The following is a 21,522-nucleotide window of genomic DNA, read 5'->3' as shown; positions in this document are numbered from 1 at the left end:
CCTTAGAAACAGGGACAGTTAGAACTTGTAACAGCAGCCATCCAAGCCTGCCTCTGAGCATGCCCATTTCATTCAACAGTGCCACGTGCAGGATTTTATGCTGAAGAAGAATTCTTTAATAAGGGAAATATACTTAATTTTTAGGAGTGTTGTTAACTTTTAAGTGAATAATACACAAGTTAACTTTTAAGTGAATGAACAACTAGTTAGGGCAAAAGTTGTTACTCTGAAATTGTGAAACACTTTATTTTAAGGAGAACTCAGGATCATTAAAAACAAACAGCCTCTTAAAAGTTCCTTTACTTATGAAAGGTTCGTAGGTTGTATATCAGTATAACTCTTTGTAGCTATTAATTTCACTATTAAAGAGATTTTAGAGATGATAAAACAAGATTGCTAATGGTAAATTCTAGCAGAATTTTATGGTATGAATAAGTTCCAGAATCAAAAAACGCTGCTCATGTGGTAGGGGATCTTATGGTGGGCTTTTGCCTCATGTGGGCCTTTCAAGAACTGCTTCCAGCCTGAAGCATCTAGTGCACAAAGTCTATGAAAGAAGTCAATTTCCAATGCTTTCCACTAATCTTGCTATTTAAAAGAAGTAAATAATGATTGCCTTTGCTGGGAAGGTGATCTCTGCTATTTATACTTAGTTTCTGAATATATTACACAAGGGCTGCTTGTTGTTTTCAAAAAATGCTTCTCCTTGAACAGGGTTTGGCTTATGTTCATATTAAAATTATTTTGCTTCCTGAGCACGCACCAAAAGGATGTTATGAGACAGAGAAACGAGTAGAGGTGTGTCGAGTGTCAGGAGGAAGCCAATTCAAGAGTAAATAAGACAGGATAAAATATTCACTTCTCCTAACTCATAAGATAAAAATTTGCGAGCAGATTGTCACTTTATTTTATCCCACTTTAACATGGAAACTGGCTCAATTTGACATGTAGTTGGGCACTTCTTGTACAAATGAATTAATAGGAAATTCATACTGTGTGCTTGGCATACAAGCTGTCTTGGAGACATCTGTAGCCTGATCTAGAAAAAGGCAAAGAGTTTCTCTCTGATACCATGACCATTTTTAAATGCAGCTAGAAAAATGGTTCTAGTATCTGTAAGATTTTGGAATCTCTCCATTCATTTGGAAAAGAGCCACCTACTCACAATCAAACAGCTAAGCCAGGAAACCTCAGTGCCAGGAAAGGACCCTAGAACAGGAGTGGGCACTTTCCAGGCATTTAATATTACTGAAGCAAAAATAGCTAAGAACTCTGGGTAAATTTATAAAAATTTGGACCAGGTCAATCTGTTAATCCCAGAGTCAGGAAATATTTTATCCCACAGTCAGGTAAAACAAAAACAAAAACAAAGACAAAAACAAAACCATCCAAAGGCTGTTGCTTCTTTGACAGGGGCCGAGTCCCCGGTTGTAACTAGTAGCCGATGGGGACAGGATAGTGGCCTTGCCCATTTGTCATTCTCCCCACTGAACTAAAACACACTAGGGATAAGATTACCCACCCGCAGGCCAGAAGCAAGAGTCCAATTTCAGGAAAGTTTAACTCTGGAAAGGGGAGATGCGATTGTGGCTGGGAGGTTTAACTGACAGTGGCAGAGACAAGAGGAAGCATCTGAAGCTGGCTCGGGGACTGCTGGAGCACTCAGGTCCTTCCTTCTAAATCTAAAGCGAATCCCGGGAAAAGCCAGTGCAATGTGTCCAAACAACACATGGTGAAAGCAAACGCATCTGGGGCTTATAACTGAGGCACCCAGGACATACTCCTCTTCTGGACTGTCAAATTCTTGCCTCTGTATCATTTACCTTATGGGGCTTAGTCTTTTCTCTTCCCTGGACTATATTAAAACCATAAACAGCAGAGGACAATAGATATTTATCTTTCTATGAAAGCAAATGGGAGAAATCAGACTAGAACAGGGCTTCATGGAAAGAACACTTCTGGCACAGGGCAAGTATTGGCTTTGCAACATTGGGAGCGGTAAACCTAGAAAGTTCTGGGACTCAGAAGCTGGGTCTCACTTCATCTTCACCAACAGGGCAGGCAGGAGATGGGTAGCAGATGTTCAGAAAACGTTAGAATCACGGAAAGGACCAGCGAGGGTTTTGTTTTCAGAGATGTTCCCGTGGGTTGTTCTATTTTTTTTCCTTTGAAAGGGCAAAACCAACATGGGAACATGTCTTCACCTCTTTCTTTAATGGCGCAACCTAACCCAGGCTCCCCGTTACACACACGTCTCAGTAAGAAGACAGTGTTGTTTTCCTATGGCAGCCTTTTATTCTGCAAGTTCACAGGGCCTGATCACATTCTGAAATGGAAGAATCTCATTAGATCGTGGGCAGGTGGATATAAGGTAAAATGCAGTAAAAATACTAACTTACATTCATGCTCACAAATCCTTCAACGTTTCCCACCTCCACACTGCCGTTATTCTCCGAGCCATCACGGGCATGGCTCGGTGGACACGGCGGCCACTTCTAACTTCATTCATTCTGATCAGCCTCCAGTGTGCTCTCTACGGGGCCAACTGAGAGATCTTGAAATGCTAATCCAAGGATGTCAGTCCTCAGCTTAAAACCCTCCAATGACCTCTCACAACACTTAAGATGAAGATCAAAATCTTTAACAAACCTCTGAGACCCTTTAGGGCAGTTCCCCACCAGCCTCTCACTGGCTTCATCTCAAACCGTGCTCCTGCCCCTCTCCCCCCACTACACTGGCCTTATTTCCCTCCTTCGTGCTTGCATACCCCCTCTTGCCAAAGGGCCTTTGTATATGATACCGTATATTGTATACATGACTCTATCTGGACCCTCTTTAATGTGCTCTTCAGCTAGTTAAACCCTACTCACCTGCAATGATGCATCATTTCCTCAGGAAAGCTTCTCTTACTGCGAAGGACAGACATCTGTATTTGCTAATAAAACTACGTTTATAACATACATACAATCTCAAAATCACGCAAAGGTGTACACGGTGATTTCTATATTATGCAAATCTCTCTCCTGCCTGTGACCTGTCCTGTCCCAGACTCTCTCTCCCCCCACTTCACTACTCAGCGGCAGAAAAGCCAGGGGAGACTTTACCTGTTTTCATGTCCTTGCAGCTGAAGCGGCTGAGGAGGAGCTGGTTGGGCGACAGGACTGTCGGGGGTGGCCGGGCTGGGCTGGGCCAGGGGGCTGTGCTTCTCTGAGCTGGGTGCCGAGGCTGGGCTGTTGAGCTCTGCCGTGGGAAACCAAAGAGGCAAATGCACTCAGGTTGGCGTTTGATAAAGGGCAACAGGTGGCCAGAGTTGCTTCCTCTGCCTCCTCACATGACCCAGGGCTTTGGTTCTTCTAGTTCCTGTTAGGCTTTAAGATAGCAGCTTAGACTTAGCAAGTTCTAGGACCGTTCCCGGAATTAGTATTCTCCCATTAATCATGAGGTTGCTGAAAAAGGTTATGAACAGAATCTCTCGTCATTTTGTCAGAAGAAAAGATGACCATGAAAAACTTATTAAAACGACGAAAAATAATTCAAAGGGGTAAGCTCTAAAATATATTCTATTTGTTCCAGCATTACTTGCTGCAAGAAAAGTGTTTAAGCCACTACTTTTTGGCTGTAATGACAAGTCCTACCAGTATTCCAAAGTTTGGATAAGGAATTAACCATAAGAAAAGTAAGTGCTTTTCACAATCCTTTCTTCAGTTCCTTGTTAGTCTTATTGCCTAACAACCCTCTGTACTCCATGGTTCTCTGGAAAGAAAAAAGAACATTGGACAGAGGAAGGTTCATAAGTTGTTATCTGTTAAAACTGCTTCTTGGTCTTTCTTGTTTAGCATCAAATTTTCAACTGAAGTTATCTCTCCATGTTGGAATAAGAGCAGGACAGACATATTTCATACTGGGAAAAGGGAGAAGCAAGTCTTTTGTGACCAATTTTGCTTAGAGTTAACTTCTATTGAATATTTTATACATAATGTTGTCTGCAGATAACAAGTTAAAAATGGTCTTTTTTTTTTTTGGCTGGATGACAATAAAAGAAGTGATCTATTAGCATTCCTTTATAAATCACTCTCCCCTTTCTTTGCTCTCTCCCTAAATTTTAAAATTTCCTCTCCACTTGTATCAGGGTTCCTCAACCTTGGCACTGCGGACACTTGGGGCCAGATAATTCCTGCTGTGGTGGGCGGTCCTCGGCTCTGTAGGGTGTTTACAGAGCAGCATCCTTGTCCTCTACCCACTAGACACCAGTAGCACCCCCGGCCCAATCATGACAACCAAAACTGTCTCCAGACATTGCCAAATGCCCCTTGGGGGACAAAATCTCCTCCACTGAGAATCACTGTTTTATATTTAAAATCAGGTGGCTGTTTGATGGCTGCTTGTTAGATAGTCCCCAGAGGAAAGGAGGAGACCGAGTAAACCAGAGGGGACAAAGGTGGGTGAGCCCGCCCTTCTCCACGTGGGCACTGTGGTCCACTCACCAGCGAGCTCCAGAGGCTGAACCCCCCAGTGTCAGTAATGAGCCAGCACCTAGTAATGAACCCACTGTGTCTGGAAATGGGGAACCGATGGTGAATCGGTGCTCAGAGAATTCCGTGGCCCCTTAAGGCATGACTGCGGAGTTGTGATACTCACTACTCCTCAAGCCTCAGGGGGGAGTCCTTGTACAGAGAAATTCAAAAGGCTAAGTGGGAATTTAAAATTCTTATCAGATGCAACATTTCCTAAATGAGCTCTCTTTATACCACAACTTCCTCAAGCTTTTCAAAATCGATCTGACTTTGAAGAATCCTCCAGAGCTTAACTGCTAACATGAATATTTTTTTTTCCGTCAGATTTGTAACTTTATCATCTCTGTTGAATGCGTTCTGGCTTAATATAACCATAAAAACAGTACTCCCGGGACCAAAGGGAAAGGCTGAATGAGCCAGTGCCTTGGGATTCACACTAGTTATCTACAACACCACATAGATTGATCTTTGAATGAAACTGGTATTGAGTAAACAGGATATGGGTTGCAACAGAGTGTTAATTTTTGCAAAAATGCAAAGAACAACTTCCGATGTTCTGACACCCTGACCGCAGCCAGGTGGGCTCCACGACCCCAGGGCAGGCACTCACCCTCCTGAGGAATGATGCGCAGGGTGACACTAAGACCTGCATCCTTGATGAGCTTCACGATGTCAGCGTGAGGCATGTTGATGATAGACTGGCCGTTCACTGCTAAGATCCGGTCTCCCACTTTTAGTTTTGCACAGCGATCTGCGGGACTCCCATCAATGATGCGTCCAATTTTATGTGGCACAGCTACAAAGACATCCGCAACAGAAATAGGTATCAGGGGCATTACCAGTACATGTTTTACCTTTGAGTATCAGCCGCATAGGACACAATGCAATATCAGAATTCTTCCTTTTGTCAGTGTGTTTGCCTCTTGAGATTACAATCATCCCTATAAAATACAGCTCTGCGCATACCACTGACACCAGAGTCTCTAAATTCACGTCCTTCGCAGTGACGGGCTAATTCCAAACACATGGACCATCATAATCACCCTAGGATTAAAAATACAGCTCTTTGGGTCTTATCCTAGACCTTGCAAATCAGAATGTTCACGTAGGAGGGGAGGACAATGGATTTTCAAGAAGCTCCTCAAGAGATTCTAATACATACAAAAAACTGAGAACCACAGACGTAGAACACTGTGCCCAAAGAGCTCATACTCTAGGGACAACAATACAGTTCAGAAAGATATAATAAATGCTGGGAACTTAATATCTACCCTTTTCTGTTTTACTGAGAGGAGAAAACAAGAAAGGGAGAAAAATACTTATATGGGTATTAGCCAACTGGTGAAGAAGTTATGACCAACTTCCTACTTATCTACTAAGCTGTAGTTTAAAGGTTGATGCAGTTTTCAACTATTACCTCTTCTTTCTGATTCAATGCAAGTGTTGCTGAGATTTTCCTAATATCTGGTAGACAATGTATTTCATCAAATCTAAGATGTCATTGATGCTAAGATATACCTTTCTTTTATGGACAACAAGAAAGAAAAAGAAAAAAACCAACTCTGGCAATTAAACAATGACACTCTGATGTAACATGCTAATTTTTGAGATATTAAAATATGAAAAATGCATGTTACAATTGATGAAATATGGTATATGTCTCTTTAAAACAATGAAAATTCATTTTCTTTTTCATTATTCATTTATACATGTGGGGAGAGCCAGGTTCTTGGGGATATAGATTTTCTAGCAGGTTGACTCGTATTCAATGTCATTGTTTGAGTTCCTACCAGCTTATCTATTCCTGGGGTTGGACATCAATAGCGCACCCTATCAGTGCCCTCAAGAAGCTGACCATATAAAAAGCTGTTTCCTTTCCTTTTTTCCTTCAAGACAGGAGCCCCAGTGGGGAAATTACCTGTCAATGACTTGTTGCTCTCCCTGTGGAAGTCAGGGACTGATTTCATCTGCATAAAGAGGCAAAGATGCACTCCACCATTCATTATGCTCCAGGGATGTCTGTCCCTTAAACTCTCAATCTTGTGTATGTGTTACAGTGAAAGGCAGAACATCAGCTAATGGCCATGGTAAGGAAGGACAATCAGAGACTTAATGAACCAATACCTTGATCATATTTCTGTTGTGAAAGGTTACAGGTAGCGTATGAAAATATTGGCTGAGCCTGCATCTCTGAAGTGAAACTCATCATGTTGCAAGCTCAAACACAGTTTTATTTACCACAAGCATGGATGGCTTTAATTAAGAACGCCTTACTTAAAGCATACTAATGATTATCCGACAGTCTTAGGACAATATATTGCTCAAGTAGAAATGTAATAAGAACTCATTCATTTACTAACTGCATAACACGATATGGGTGTCGCAAGCTGTTTGGCCTTCACCCGTAATTAGAGTGAACTTTTGTTCCTGTTCTTGGCCCCTTTCATGTTCAAGAGTGTCCTGGAACAGTCAATAAATGATATGACCTCCTGGGTCATAATGCGTATGTATATTGTTACCTATCCTGACCTTTGAACAACTACATGACCTCTCTGAGTTTCTGTATTTCAACAGTAAAATTGGGATAATAATATAGTTGACCTCACAGGATGGTCCTCAGAAGTAAATGAGTTATCATACATAGAGGGACTAGAACAGTGCTTGGCATTAAGAATTGCTAAGTATTAACTTTTCGTTCATTCTTTTTATTACGATTATTTTTAAGTGTTTCTGATATCACTGTTGACGTGTGTGTGTGTGTTTGTATGTAGGCAACAGCTCGAAATCTGTCTGCATGGGGTAAACCTGTAACAGCTAAAACAGCTTCATTTGGGAAAGAGAGATATGTTTTGTGGAAACTACAGACACTAGATGAGGTCAAGAATCCTGTTTGCTTTTCTCAGGTTTCACAAAAAAGGTGTTGCAGGTCTCTGTAGGAAAACACCAACTCATAAGTAAGAGTTTATTATCCAAAGGGAAATCAGCATAATACAGATCTCTTCTGTATATGATGCATTATCCACATTGAGCCTTATACATACACACAATATTACAACTACATTAAAATAAATACAAGTTGATCTTTAACAAACCATATGAGATACCTGATACCATTATCACTGCACGTCTACAGTGGAGGAAACTGAGGCAGGAAACAGTCTGCAATTTGCCCAAGGTCACATAGGCTGCCCAGGGTTTAGAATCCCAGACTGTCAGATTCCACAGCCTTTGCTCTTAAGCAGAGCTCCGTGCTGCCTCTCTCGCGCTCACCATCTCCTCCCTCCACTCGAGGGCTCCCTGAGTGCCCAGTGCTTTCATTTGGTGAGTGCAGGCTGCCTCTAAGGAGGGAATCGTAAATGCTTCACCAGTGGCTCTGATTCAAGGGAGAGCGAAAGGCAGGAGCTTTGCCTGAAGTGGTTTCTTTGTGGCTGCTGCCTTTTGACAGGCAAGGCCTGAGGAGAAGGAGAGGGGAGAAGAGGGCAGCGAGGAGAGGAGAGGAGAGAACAGGAAAACTGGACAGCTCCTCAGATGCCATTTAGCGAGTACTTCACATCACAGTGTCGCTCCTTTGAAGTAATTTCCTTGGGTATTAGAAACACTCACGTTTGAAATGAAATTAAAAAATACATTTCAAAACACATGCAAATGACATATGGATGATTTGCTGTTTTGAATTATTCACGCCTCTGCTCAACTCCATTACTGTGTATCATTCATAATTTACTGGGCATGAAACTCCAAACGTTTCAAAACAAGATTCATACACACACAGACACACACACAGACACACACACTAAGCTATTATTTGTTAGTATCCAGGGACTGTATTAGGAACTTATTTTAACTCCTTACAGCTACAATGTGAAATAGCTGTAAAAATTTAATAATCATGTTTATTTAACTGTTGAGAAAAAAAGAAATGTCAAAGCCAGGATTCAAACCCACACCTGTGGCTTCAAATCTCAGGGTTACTTCCTTCTTTTTTTACTATGTGGCAGGTTGAAAGCAATTTGAATTATGAGGAGTGAAGGACTGACCGATGAGACTGAGCTTAGGAAGCATGCTGCTTGAGATTTCAAGATGAAAGTTTCATTCTAAATAGAATTATCTGCATATAGTGATAATGCTTAGTTTCAAGGCCATTTTCACTTTATTAGGGTAGGTAGCATAAAAACTAAAATAAATCAATAAAAACCAAGATAAAAGAATGAAAACTAAAATAAATTCTATGGCAGACCAATGGAATGATGGAGTGGCTTACATAATATCTGAATGAGTACACAATGTAGAAATGTACGTCCAGTCATTGAAGTGCTTGAAATGGTTTTATTCAAATTGTTTTCTATTGGCGTTTACTTTAATAGACACAGTATTTGAAACTCTTGGCAGCTGAAGACGGCCTCACCTTCCTTTACCAGCATTTCCCCCACGTGTGTTAAGTCCATCAAATCCTGCTGTGCAACAAATCACTGACAAGGGGTGTGCTCAGAGAAGTTTCTCTCCGAAAACAAGACGCAGCTCCGTTTGCTCAGTCCTGAGGTCTACAGAGCTTATGACCTAAGTGCTTTCCGTGCGTTGCTAATGGAATTACAGAGCATGGAGGAGGCCCTGACCTTGGTTTCTGTTATTGGGATGAATGGTACTCATTAATGCTCTGAGAATTGATGACAAAGGTAACGCCGGAGCACAGTCCATGTAGACAGCATGCCTTTCAGACATCATCTGTCGGGCAGCACCATAAATCAAGTCTCTGGATCAGGTTTCTTGACACAGTGTGCTTAGGATACGCAGATATTTGGGAAAAGTTGCAATGTCATGCGGCTTTGGACATACTGACATTTGGGAAGGAGACAATGTATTACCAGTTAGAAATTTCCCTTTAATTGCAAATCACATAAGTTCTGGAAAAAGAAAACCATCTTTTTCTTTTCTTTATTCATTTCTGGGTAAAACACTACTGCACACTTACACTGCAGTATGTTGTATATTTTCCTGTAGATAAATTGACTCTTTTGGCACTGCCCAACACAGAACACTTGTTTTAGTAGAATATTCAGACATAATCAGTTGGACCAGATGCTCTCTAAGTTAGTTCTAAAGGCCTGGATTCTTTGGGTCTTTAGCCACAACCACTACAGGAAGCAATGATCCTCCCTTTTGGCTGTTGGTTTCTCTTCTGGGACCATTTATGGTCTATCCAGGCTCCTTCAGCCATTGGCCAACCAATGAGCTCTTGTGTTCTACCTTGGGTCAGTTCCCATAAAGAAGGTGGGAGGGTTTTTTTTTTTTTTTTCTTTGGTGTTTTCTTCCTGAAGTTTTTGGTGATGGATTATTCATGTAATTTTTAGCTGCACCACCCTGGTGGAAGGGAGTAGTGGATCTCCCTCCCACCCTTCCCCCCATATTTCCTTGTTGTCTTATATGTATTTCATCTCAGAGAAGGAAGAGTCTGTGACTCACATTTACATTTAATTATCTCCTTGTTAACAGATCCCACAAAGTGGAGTTGTATATGGAGGAAAGCATTAGATGGGGAAAGTGAATTCTGCATCAATCATGTCAAACTTACAAGTGAGAAGTTTCTGAAGTGAACATGACAAAAATAAATACTTCAAAGGCAATCAGTAGCATAAACTGTCATTAGCTCACAATTCCATTAATTTGTGAAGTTTAAACAACATGTCATTAGCTTAAAGAGGCAAGAGAAGTTAGTTTGGGTTTAGAATCTATGACCTGGCATGAAAAGAATTTTTTTTTTAAGTTGGATGATTCCAGTTGGTTTTCTTAAAATACTCTGTGAAGATTATTTACTGCCTAGTTTTAAAATTGTGGGTTGGGGCAGGAGAATCAATTATTCTAGCAACAACACATTGCTGCAGAGCATCTTCTGAGTAACAGACACAATGCTAGGTGCAGGGGGGAAGACAATAATAAAATAAATACATGGTATTTGCCCTCAAGAAACTCCCAGTCCAGTTGCAGAGATGAGGGATAATCCTACAAAATATTTAAACTAAAACACAAATGGCAGATCTGTGGTAGAGGTAACATACAATAAGAGTAGAAAGGTGGGGTGAACTATTGAGTCCCGGTGTGGACTCAGAGAGCGGTAAGAAAAAGGAAGGTCACTCTGGGGAAGAGAGAGCATAGTGCCTCTAGGCTAAGCCGCAGCTCCCTTAGTGAAAAACTCACGGTGGTAAAGGGGGTGCTATCAGATCCACGGAGGGAGATGCATGGAGAGGATGCTTTGTAGACGGCCTTCCTCCAACTCATCATTAAGCTTCCCTATCTAAGATCCCAGATGTGATGCCTTTGCCCAGCTCCTCTAGATATATAAGAAAAACAGAAGAGTAATTGTCACAGGGTGTTTCTGTCTAATAAATGATGATGAATCCTGTTTTTTTTTTCCCCTTCGGAAACCCGAGTCTAGTATTTTTTTTTAACAAGTTTATTTGTTTATTTATTTATTTATTTTTGGCTGCGTTGGGTCTTCGTTGCTGCACACAGGCTTTCTCTAGTTTCTTTGTTGCGGTGCACGGGCTTCTCACTGTGGCGGCTTCTCTTGTTGCGGAGCACGGACTCTAGGCATGCAGGCTCAGTAGTTGTGGCGCACGGGCTTAGTTGCTCCACGGCGTGTGGGATCTCCCCAGACCGGGGCTCGAACCCGTGTCCCCTGCATTGGCAGGCGGACTCTTAACCGCTGCGCCACCGGGGAAGTCTGTGAGTCTAGTATTAATCTTGCTTATTTTCCATCTCTTTCATTCCTAGGAGACCCGAATGAGAGTGTTCTATGGTGACATTTAGCTAGATGGTGTCCCTTCCTGGAGTGTGACACAGTGTCCTTTGAAAGAGATTTTCTTGATTGTCAGGGGGTGAAGATGTGGGAAAAACATGTATTTGGTGTTTTAAAAAAATTGTAGTAAAATTAAGAAAAAGCAGACTGCATCACTTGTTTTCCTCTAGAAGTCTGTAAAATTCAGATTTCCAAAACCAAAAACGTCTTCCCTGAATTTCATAGCCAAATGAGTTGTAATCCCAAACAGAGCAGCTGGTGTTTTAAGGGCTGCCGATTCCAAAAGTGCACTTTCCCCCCTCCAGCACCCATGAGTCAGTCTCTTGTGGTTGAACAGTTTAGTTCCTGCAGTTGGTAACAAGCAGATGGTCAGATGGGAGAATGGAAAGAGGGCCTCACCACTGGCAATTTGGGAGGCCAGTTGAACTCATGTTTCTAAGGGCAGAAAGCACCATCTAAAAAGTTATTAACCACACATTTGGGGAGAAAGAGACACTCATCAGCCATATCTTACTTTGTATGCTACTATTTTGCTGAAAGTGAATTGGTAATCGAAATAAATCTCATTGCATTAGGAACTGTAATTAGCTACTACTTGACTATCCTATCCTGGAACATGAAGTAGACTTGGCATGGCTTCTTTGTTTGGGAAGATTTGGTGGACTTGCAGACACAGGGCCAGTTTCATGTGTGTGTGACCTGTGCAACCACACAGGTCTCTCCACTCAAAAGGGTCTTGTGTTGGGTTTAATAGTGTGCTGTCACCATCCTGATCTTCTTAACAATTTTTGAATAAGGATGTCACGTTTTCATTTTCCACTGGGCCCTGAAAGTTATATAATTGATCCTATGTGGCTATATCCGTAATATATCTCCTCTTCATATCACTCCATTGCTTTTACTGTCTGCAATGGAAGATGTAAAGGAGAATATGGTAGAGTTACCAAGAAAAATTATCACAAAGGGTCACGGGCGAAGGAGCAAAAACAATTTCTTTCTCCAGGGGTGGTTGCATGCACATGACTAGAAGCAAGGTAGTCTAAATAATTTCTGCTATTTCTATTCTTAAAGATCCTTGATTCTTCACATGTTGATTCAAGAGGCCTAAAAATTATCTTAATTCTCTTATTCCATTGTGAAAATATTCTTATAAGTCGATCATTACTGAGCATCTACAAAGCAAATATCCTTCGTTTTCTTTCTTTAAATAGATTTTAATGTATGCTACTACATTTCAAGGAGTTTGTGTATTCTTTGCATATGATTTACTTCCCTCATAATCTGACAAAATGTCTAGACATGAGAGTGGCAGGAACTAATGAAACTTCAGAATAGTCATGCTCCTCAAATCTATAGGTGCCAGAAGGGTATGCATGAGGGTATGTTGAGCTGGAGAGGAAAATAATAGAAAAGCAGTTCCATTTCTAGATATTTAAGGCTTTATCTTCTGTAGACATACATCTCATTTTATTGTATATCCTAAGAAGTTACCTTTTACCTTGCTAATTTCTAGGTAGCTGGGACATTCTGTTTTGGTCTGAAAGTTGCTAGAGAAAATTTGTCCCTCTAAGTCAAATATCAACTCTAGTCAACATTTTTGCATTTCCCTCCAAAGACCCTGAAAAGGATATATATTTCCATCACTTAGTTAAATCAGCAACCCATGATTTTCCAGTCATGGAGTAGAAGGTGAAATTCTGTGTCACTCAACTTGAATAATTTAAGTGAGTAAAACTGTATGGCTTTTAGTAAGTTTTGCTTACAAATGACCAAACAGCAAGATAACTCATAATCATTGTGTCTGATTGTATCATTCCCCTGTCCCCCTCCCCCAGCCCCACTTCTACAATATGCTATCTCTATATTCTTAATTTTATCCCCCAAAGCTACTCAAGTCATCTATGCAATTGAGCCTTCTGGAGACCGCCGTCCCAGAGGTGGGTCGGCTGCCCTCAAGTCCGCTCTTAGTGTTATTCCGGGGAATTCTTATTGTTCTCCAAGGTGGAATGCACAGTCTGTAAACCCTGAGCCTTTTTTTGATTCACTCTTTTATTTTTCTAAAGCACATCCTACAGTATCTTCCGAAGAAACCATGCATGGGAGAAAGCAATTGTTCAGTATTTAATGTTTAAAAAATCACTTTTCCTTCTTCATTTGATAGAATTCTAGCTTAGAATTCTAGATTGTATGAAGTTCAAGATTGAAAAAAATCATTTTTCCTCAGAAATTTGCTGGCATTCTTCTATTGTCTTCTAGCATCCAGTGTTGCTACTAAGAGGTCTAAACTCCTCAGGATTCTTTTTCCTTGTATATATTTATTTTTCCGTTTCCTTTCAGAAATGTTTAAGATTGTCCCTGTACTTTTTTGTGTTCTAAAGTTTTACAATGATGGATTTCGGTGTGGTTCTTTTCAGTATGGAGACATTTCTTTTAGTTTTGGTTTGGGGAACTTTTATTATACTATATCTTTGCCGTCTCTTTCTGAAACTCTGCCCTCTCTTTCTGAAACTCTTATTAGTTAGATATTGGCTTCCTGGATTGTTCTGTTAATTTTCTTATCACCTCTCTCAAACTTTGTTTCTTTTTGTTCTACTTCATGTGAGATTTCCTTTACCTTTCAAGCCTTCTGTTGAACTTTAAATTTTAGTCAAGATATTTTCAATTTCTAAGAATTCTTTCTTTAATCATATTTTTTAATAACATTCTATGTTTATTTTATGATGGTAATATCCTCTATCTCTCTATGTATTGTCGACTTAAAAGAAATGCACAATGTGAGAGTTGCGAGTTAAGTTTTATTTGGGGCAAAATGAGGACTACAGCCTGGGAGACAGCACCCCATAGAGCTCTGAGAAACTGCTCCAAAGAGGCAGGGGGGAAGGTCAGTATATATGTGATTTTGGTGAAAGGGGAATACATGCAATCAAACACATATTTTTTACAGAAGGTTTCTGCTAGTCTCATGCAGGTTACTGCTAGTCACGAGGAACAGACATCACCGTGATGGATTTTAGTGCTTTTCTAGATATGCAAGAATGGGGCTCATAATATATTTCCCTGAAAATATCTAACTATCTGAAGACTTGTTCTGCCAGTTTTTCCCAGAGCACAGAGTGCTTCATTTCTGCTCCCCTCCTGAACTCCTCCTTTCAGGGGGCGTTGAAAGTCAGCAGCTGTAGCAGCACATGATTTAATCCTTGTAGAGGTAGATGGCAAGTGCCAATGGAAAATGCCAATTTGTAGCTGACAGTATATAAGTGAGCAATCTTTGAAGCTTTCTTTTGTTCCATTTCTTCTAGTATTCTTTCATTATTATTTGCTTGTTTTTATTTTAAAAATACAAATTTCATGCCTGGTGGTCATGGTTGTTGTGTTCCATTCTCACCCAAGTTTTTAAAGTTCTGAGCTGCTGTGAGATTCTAAAAAAAAATAGGCAGATCTGGGCTATCCATTTCTCTTTTTGGCTTCCTTTGCCCTACAAAATGAGTTGCCACTTTTTTGTCTTTAAAATAGCTTCCCCACTCATGCTCATTCCTTTCTTCTTCATTTACTACCATTTTATTGGTTTCTAAGAAATGGGAAGAGATAACACATGTTAATGAGATCACTAATTAGAAACTGAAAATATCTTTTGTAAATTTAAGTCAGTTGTTGCAATCAATATTTTGGTATACCAGTTAGATTTGGAATCTGGAAAAAAAAATATTGGCAATAATTTATGTACCCAAACTTTAAAAGTCCTGTAGCCCTGACAGATAAAATATAAAAGACAACTGATTTCTTTTTTTTTTTAACATCTTTATCGGTGTATAATTACTTTACAATGGTGTGTTAGTTTCTGCTGTATAACGAAGTGAATCAGCTATACATATGCATATATCCCCATATCTCCTCCCTCTTGCAAAACAACTGATTTCTTTCAAGAGTTCAGAAAACGTCATAAAATTACATTTCATCAAGCCCAGGTACTGGGTTGAATATGTTCAATGAAACCACACTTTCCTTCCTCTATATCTCTCGACTGCCTTTGAGACTTCACACCCATCAATGTACTTGGCTTTCAGTAATTTCTCAGCAGGCCCAGTAGAAATGGTTGATAGTTACAAGCAGGTGTTTCTGACAAGTCATGTTTCTCATTTTTGCAGATGCAGTGTATTCTATCTCTGCCATCTCCTTTTTTCCTTTTATAGCTTCTGAAATTGTGTTTGTAAAAAGTCACTTGGCTATCTTCACACAGTTTCCCTGTTACAATAAGTAAATGTCAAAAGCCATCAGGTGCAATATCAGCTTTTTCATTGTATTCCCCTAAGCCCTCAGGTAGATAATAACTTCTTGCAATATTTTCTTAATGTAAACAGAATCAGATACTAACCCAGGCAAATGATCCCTCCTGAGCCAGCTGTCCTTTTCAATATGTTATCCAGAAGATTACATGAATATTTATTGGCTGCTCAGTTTCCCACAGAAGCCAAAGTTCCACTAACAGGGTATATCATGTTTTAACTTGAAATGTAATTTTGCATGACTGAATAAAACTAAATATGAATAGGCCCTCAAGCAAAGTGTTCAGGAGCTAGAAGATCTTAGAGTCATATATTAATTTTGAAAACAACTTGCAGTGTGACCTCTGAGTGGCCAAATAAATCACGTCAGTTTCCTTATTTGAAAAGTGAGACCATCACTGCATATAGTTTTTCTTTCTTATCCTTATTTTTCTTACCCAAATATTACACATTTTAACTTCATACAAATTTCTGGTTACATGTATTTTCTCTAACCCCTTGTACTTTAAAGCATAGTTACCATATGTGTTTTCATTTTTACTAAGCAGACATATGTCTTCATAATAACTTCACTTGAGATCATCATCATAAAATGATTTTTATTACTCTATCATGAGAAATGAATGAGAAATGTAAAAATAAAGGCTGAAGAACCTCAAAATGTGTTTCTTTGTCCACAGTGAAATACCAATTACATTCTAGAGGGAAGACACCGAAAGTGAAAAAGCAGATATAAGGACGGCAAAAGAGCACATGAAAAGATCCTCAATATCATTAGTCTTTAGGGAAGAAATGTAACTTGAAGTGACTACATACCTATTGGAACGGCTAAAATTTAAAAAACAACAAAGCCTGAAAACAAGTACTGGTGAGGATGTGGATCATCCGGAGCCCTCATCCAGGGAAATACAAAATGGAACAGCCATGCTGGAAAGTGGTGCCACCTGAACCAACAATTCCACCCCTAGATATTTACCCATGTGAAATGAAAACGTATTTTCACACGAAAACCTACGTGAAGAAGTTCATAGCTGCTTCATTCATCATCACCCAAAACAGGAAACAGCCAGAATATCCTTCACTTGGGAATGGATAAGCAGACTCTGCTACATTCACACAATGGAATACTATTCAGCAGTTTAAAAGGAACCGATACTGACACATGAAGAAACCTGGATGAATCTGCAATGCATTATGCTAAGTGGCTACATACTGTGTGATTCTACTTATATGGGAAAAGGCAAAACTACAGAACAGAGAACAAATCCATGGTTGCCGGGCTGAGAAGAGGCAGAGGGCTTGACCTCCTTGTGGTAGTAGTTACAAAACCAAACACATTTGTCAAAACTCACAGACTATAAACTAAAAAGGGTAACATTTACTATCTATAATTAAACCTTAAAAATGGGAGAAAAGTAAAAGATCAGGGAGAAATAAAGATTTGGGGTGGAAATAAATAGAGATAAGTTAAAAGAACTAATGTCGAGTAGGCAGGAGAAAGGAGGTGGGAGGGGAGAGTGGAGGAGGAAGAGGAGGAGGAAATGCTGCCTTGCTTGCATTTAAAAGGTGAACAGGACTTTTCCAGGTGGGCAAGGATGGGGAAGGCATCGCGGTCACAGGGGATGTGACTCACAGAGGCACAGATCTGTGGGTCTGCATTGTGGGTGCAGGGGTGCAATGAGCAAAAACAGTGAGGCCTGGGATGCAGCTGACAGGGACAGATCGTGAAAAGCCTTACTGGCTGTGGCAGGGGGCTTGGAATTCATTTGAAGGCCAAATAAGAAGTCACTAACGGATTAGGTAGGAAGCAGTATCATCAGACTTGTTGTTTTAGAAAGAGTACCACGGATGGCGTTGTGAAGGGTGACTGAGGGGAACGAGGGTGGAAAGAAAGCCTTGAGGCAGGGAGGGCACTTAAAGGCCACTGCAATGCTCCAGAGCTGTCCAGTCCAACATGGCAGTTACTAGCCACACACGGCTATTTAGATCAACTGAAATGAAAGACAATTAAAAATCTAGTTCCTCAGCCACAGTAGCCTCGTTTCCAGTGCTCCATAACCACACATGGCCAGTGGCTACGGTACTGTTTAGTGCAGAACAGAACATCGCCATCATTGCAGAAAGCCCTTCTGCACAGTGCTAATCTAGAACCTCTCCTAAGCCTTGGCAGGGACCGTCGGGCGGGCCTGATATATCCGAGTTGTTTATCTGGAAAACATGTTTGGGTAATAGCTTTGTTTTAGTCTCTCAAGAATGAACGATATAGTTGTGTATAGACTCAGCTAGGATATGAACTTAGCTATTGGGAGGCCTACTTTAAAGCTTGTGAGCATGTACATTGATTGGAGCCGAAAGCCATGCCTGTCTGCCTTCTCTTAGCCCCTTAGCCCCCGGGAGCATCATTATCAGTGGCTAACTTGATGCTACCAACTTGGATGTCTGTGTCCTCTCCAAATTCATATGTTGAAACCTAATCCTCAGAGCGAAGGTTATTTGGAGGTGGGGCCCTGGGAGGGGATTAGGTCATGAAAGTGGAGTCCTCACGAATGGGATTAGTGTCCTTATGAAAGGAACCCCACCGATATCCCTTGTCCCTTCCACCACATGAGCGGTGAGGGCACAGTGAGAAGATGGGCCGTCTATGAAGCTGGCCCTCACCTGGCACTGAATCTGTCAGTGCCTTGATCTTCGACTTCCCAGCCTCCAAAACTGTGAGAAATAAACTTCTGTACACTGGTGTTTACAAGCCACCCATCTGGTGGCTGTTACAGAAGCCTGAATGGACTAAGACACTCGGCAACCAGTACAATAAAGGTGTTATTGTAGTTGAATTTTGTCAAATGCCTACAGGAAAGTAAACTATTTTTCATCTTGCTGTTCATCTAGCAAGTCTGAAAAACATTTGAATGAAGACTTCTAAGTGGAAATATTTTTCTATCTCATGTTATTTCAACTGTTCTCTGCCAGAACACCTTTTTAAACTATGTACCCTTGCTTACTGGAAGACTCTCCTCTATGATGAATCCATAAATATATATCTATATTATGAACAGTCTTGAACAGAAGGTTTTGGGCACCTCACCCTTGAGAAAGCAGATGGGTTCATCAGGTGCCCAACATCTGGGCATGTCTGTGGAGCAAACCATTGCCTGGCTTAGAGAAATAAGATCTGGAAGAGATCAGACTGGAAAATGAATATGCCAGTAGCAGGCCCCACTATTAATCACTTTGCTTTGGCACAGTATACATGTTAGGAATGCCTAGTGATCATTACCCAGAGGAGGCTGACTGATTAATCTTTAGAAATAATTCTAACCAAAGACTGGCAGTGGTTTGTTTGGGAAAAAAATCCAGCTCACATTTCAAAATTATTGGTGGTCAAGTGAACAAAGAGAGCTTTTACCGGGATCTGGTTTGGCAGGAAGGAGTTGGGTAGAGGTACTCCCTGAGTCCTTGGTGAAAGCTGGGGTACAAAAAGAAATGCCATTTATCCCAGTCCAAGTGGGAAAAATATTCCCTCATAGCACTCTTTCCACATAGCTGGAAAATGGTGATAAATAACAGTACTATGTTAACTTAACAACATGCTTTTAAAATAGATGTCTACGTGGAATCAGCTTTTCTTATGTGGTTGATCATTGGAGAAAGGAAGAAAAATAAAATCACAGAGAATTTAATCCAACATGAGGCCCTGAATAGACTGTAAAGAAAATGTGTCTTTTGCAAAAGTGAACTGCAGGCTCAGGATTTGTTTGAACCCCATGAGAGGGTGATGGGCATTTTCCACTGGTAGTCGGGGACCACGTACACAAAGTCTGGGCTCTTTTTGCAGATGCGATCTCCCTGTACCACCTAGTGGATAACAAGGGGCTGCAGGACATAAGCCCAGAGGAAACAGCTACTGATCACCAACCAACAAGCTTTAAGACAACCAAATAGTTGAAGCTAAGAAGGCATCCGCACATCCACCTTCTGTCACTGCCTGGAGAGTCTTTGAACATAATAATAAAACCCTCCTGAAAAATGATTCCCAGTGGAGAAAGCTTATGATTTATGAGCTTCATTCAAATATGAAAGATGGTCTAGAATTAAAAAAAAAAAAATACACGGTGAGCACTCACAGATTTTTTTGATAGGTTGCATTGCTCTTCTTCTTGAGAATAAATAAGAATGATGGTGTGTCTCTGTGGACTTGTTTTTTACAAGTTAATGATCTTTAAATTTGTTGGTGCTGAGAGTAAAATGCTTACATCCGTCTTTCCATTTTAGTTAATAGATGCGTGGATGTTCAGATATCAGAGTACTTAGAGTTTATGCAAAACCTTGTTTTGTTGTTGTCTGCTTGTCTGCTTACTGGTAAGACCTAGGCAGCCAGGTTTTAATTTGGGAACAAACCTAGTCATGCTCAGGACTGAAATAAAAAATGGAATTTAATCAATAGGTCCTAGTCATCTGGTTTTAGCTGGGTATGATACTCTAAAGAAGAAATGTGAATTAGAAGTTGTTCACTGGGAACAGATAGGGGTTACTCTGTTAACGAGCATTGTGAAATGAATAAATAATCTGAAGTCACCCTTTTTTCTAAGGAGCTTGGGCTGCCATCCAAACCTTCCTGCTTAGAATGATATGATTATCGCTGAGGTGATGTTCATACAGACGGATGGCCATTCCAGGACGAGGTGAGTTGGAGAGCATACTGAGGCCGGCAGCCTGGACCTTCGGGGGACAAGGGTTTTGCAACCCAGATGCTCACGACTAGAGGGCTTCCCAGAGGCACCAAGATGGCTCACTGGGGCCTGATTTCTTAGAGGCCTCTCTCATCTAAGACTTCCCCCCTGAGCTGGTACAGAATCATCTACTCAGGCTGAGAACAACTGATGTGAAATCCGTATCCTGGGACATTGTGTTACAGTTCCACTTTCTTATAGTGCAATTTCTCATGCTGCACGAGGACCAGCTTGCAAACATTTCCTCCCCTGAGTTCTTTGATCATTCTCAGAGATATGTCTTGCTGCCTCTAAGGGATGGAACAGCTAGGTTTAGGTGTATAGGAAGTGAGACCAGAGAACATTCACACTTTTACTTGGATGAGGATAGTGCTGATCACTATATGAGGATCTAGTCCCATCCCACCAACATAAATTATGTGACAAATCCTTAAAAAGTATGCTATCGGGAACTATGAGGGATTCAAAGAAATGTCATAATTTCTTGCCCTTAAGGAACTTACAAGTTGTTTAGGGGTAGCATAATATAAACCTATACAAGTAAAATGACAATGATAGTAATAAGACATGATAAGAAAAAGGAAATAACAGAGCAGTCAACAATCAAGGGGTTGGGGCTTCCCTGGTGTTGCAGTGGTTGAGAATCCACCTGCCAATACAGGGGTCACGGGTTCAAGCCCTGGTCTCGGAGGATCCCACATGCCACGGAGCAACTAAGCCTGTGCGCCACAACTACTGAGCCTGTGCTCTAGAGCCCGTGAGCCACAACTAGTGAGCCCATGTGCCGCAACTATGGAAGCCCACGCACTTACAGCCCGTGCTCCACAATGAGAGAAGCCACTGCAATGAGAAGCCCGTGCACTGCAACAAAGAGTAGCCCCGCTCTCCACAACTAGAGAAAGCCCGCATGCAGCAATGAACACTCAACACAGCCAAAAATAAATTTAAAAAATAAAAAAAAGAACATAGGACTTAGATACAAAAAAAAAATTTTTTTTTTAAATCAAGGGGTTTACAGACAAAAAAATTTTTAAAAATGAAGAATTCCATATAAGAACTGGAGAAAACACTTAAGAAGGGTGAGGGTTCAGGCAAACTCTTATTCAGAAGTTAAGAGATTTTTGAGCCGCTTGTGAGAGATGCTTACTGTTTGGGCAGTAGTCTCTACCTCATAGGGTTGCTGTGAAAATTAAACACAATGGAAG

At 40.8% G+C, this 21,522-nt stretch overlaps 1 protein-coding gene across 11 annotated transcripts in view; it reads right to left on the bottom strand.

Annotated features, from left to right (window-relative positions):
- Positions 1-21,522, bottom strand: part of MAGI2 (membrane associated guanylate kinase, WW and PDZ domain containing 2) — a 1,353,221-nt gene that overhangs the window by 106,255 nt on the left and 1,225,444 nt on the right. For all 11 annotated transcript variants that reach the window (XM_067042757.1, XM_067042759.1, XM_067042752.1 and 8 more), the window contains 2 exons: positions 5,125-5,310; positions 3,105-3,240 (listed from right to left, as the gene is read on the bottom strand). In XM_067042757.1, the coding sequence (XP_066898858.1) occupies positions 3,105-3,240; positions 5,125-5,310 (322 nt within the window). The remainder of the gene's footprint in view (positions 1-3,104; positions 3,241-5,124; positions 5,311-21,522) is intronic.

Source organism: Kogia breviceps, chromosome 9 (assembly GCF_026419965.1).
Source record: "Kogia breviceps isolate mKogBre1 chromosome 9, mKogBre1 haplotype 1, whole genome shotgun sequence".
Lineage (NCBI taxonomy): Eukaryota > Metazoa > Chordata > Mammalia > Artiodactyla > Physeteridae > Kogia > Kogia breviceps.
The sequence above is the reverse complement of the archived record's forward strand: the minus strand, read 5'-3'. Positions and strand labels throughout refer to the sequence as shown.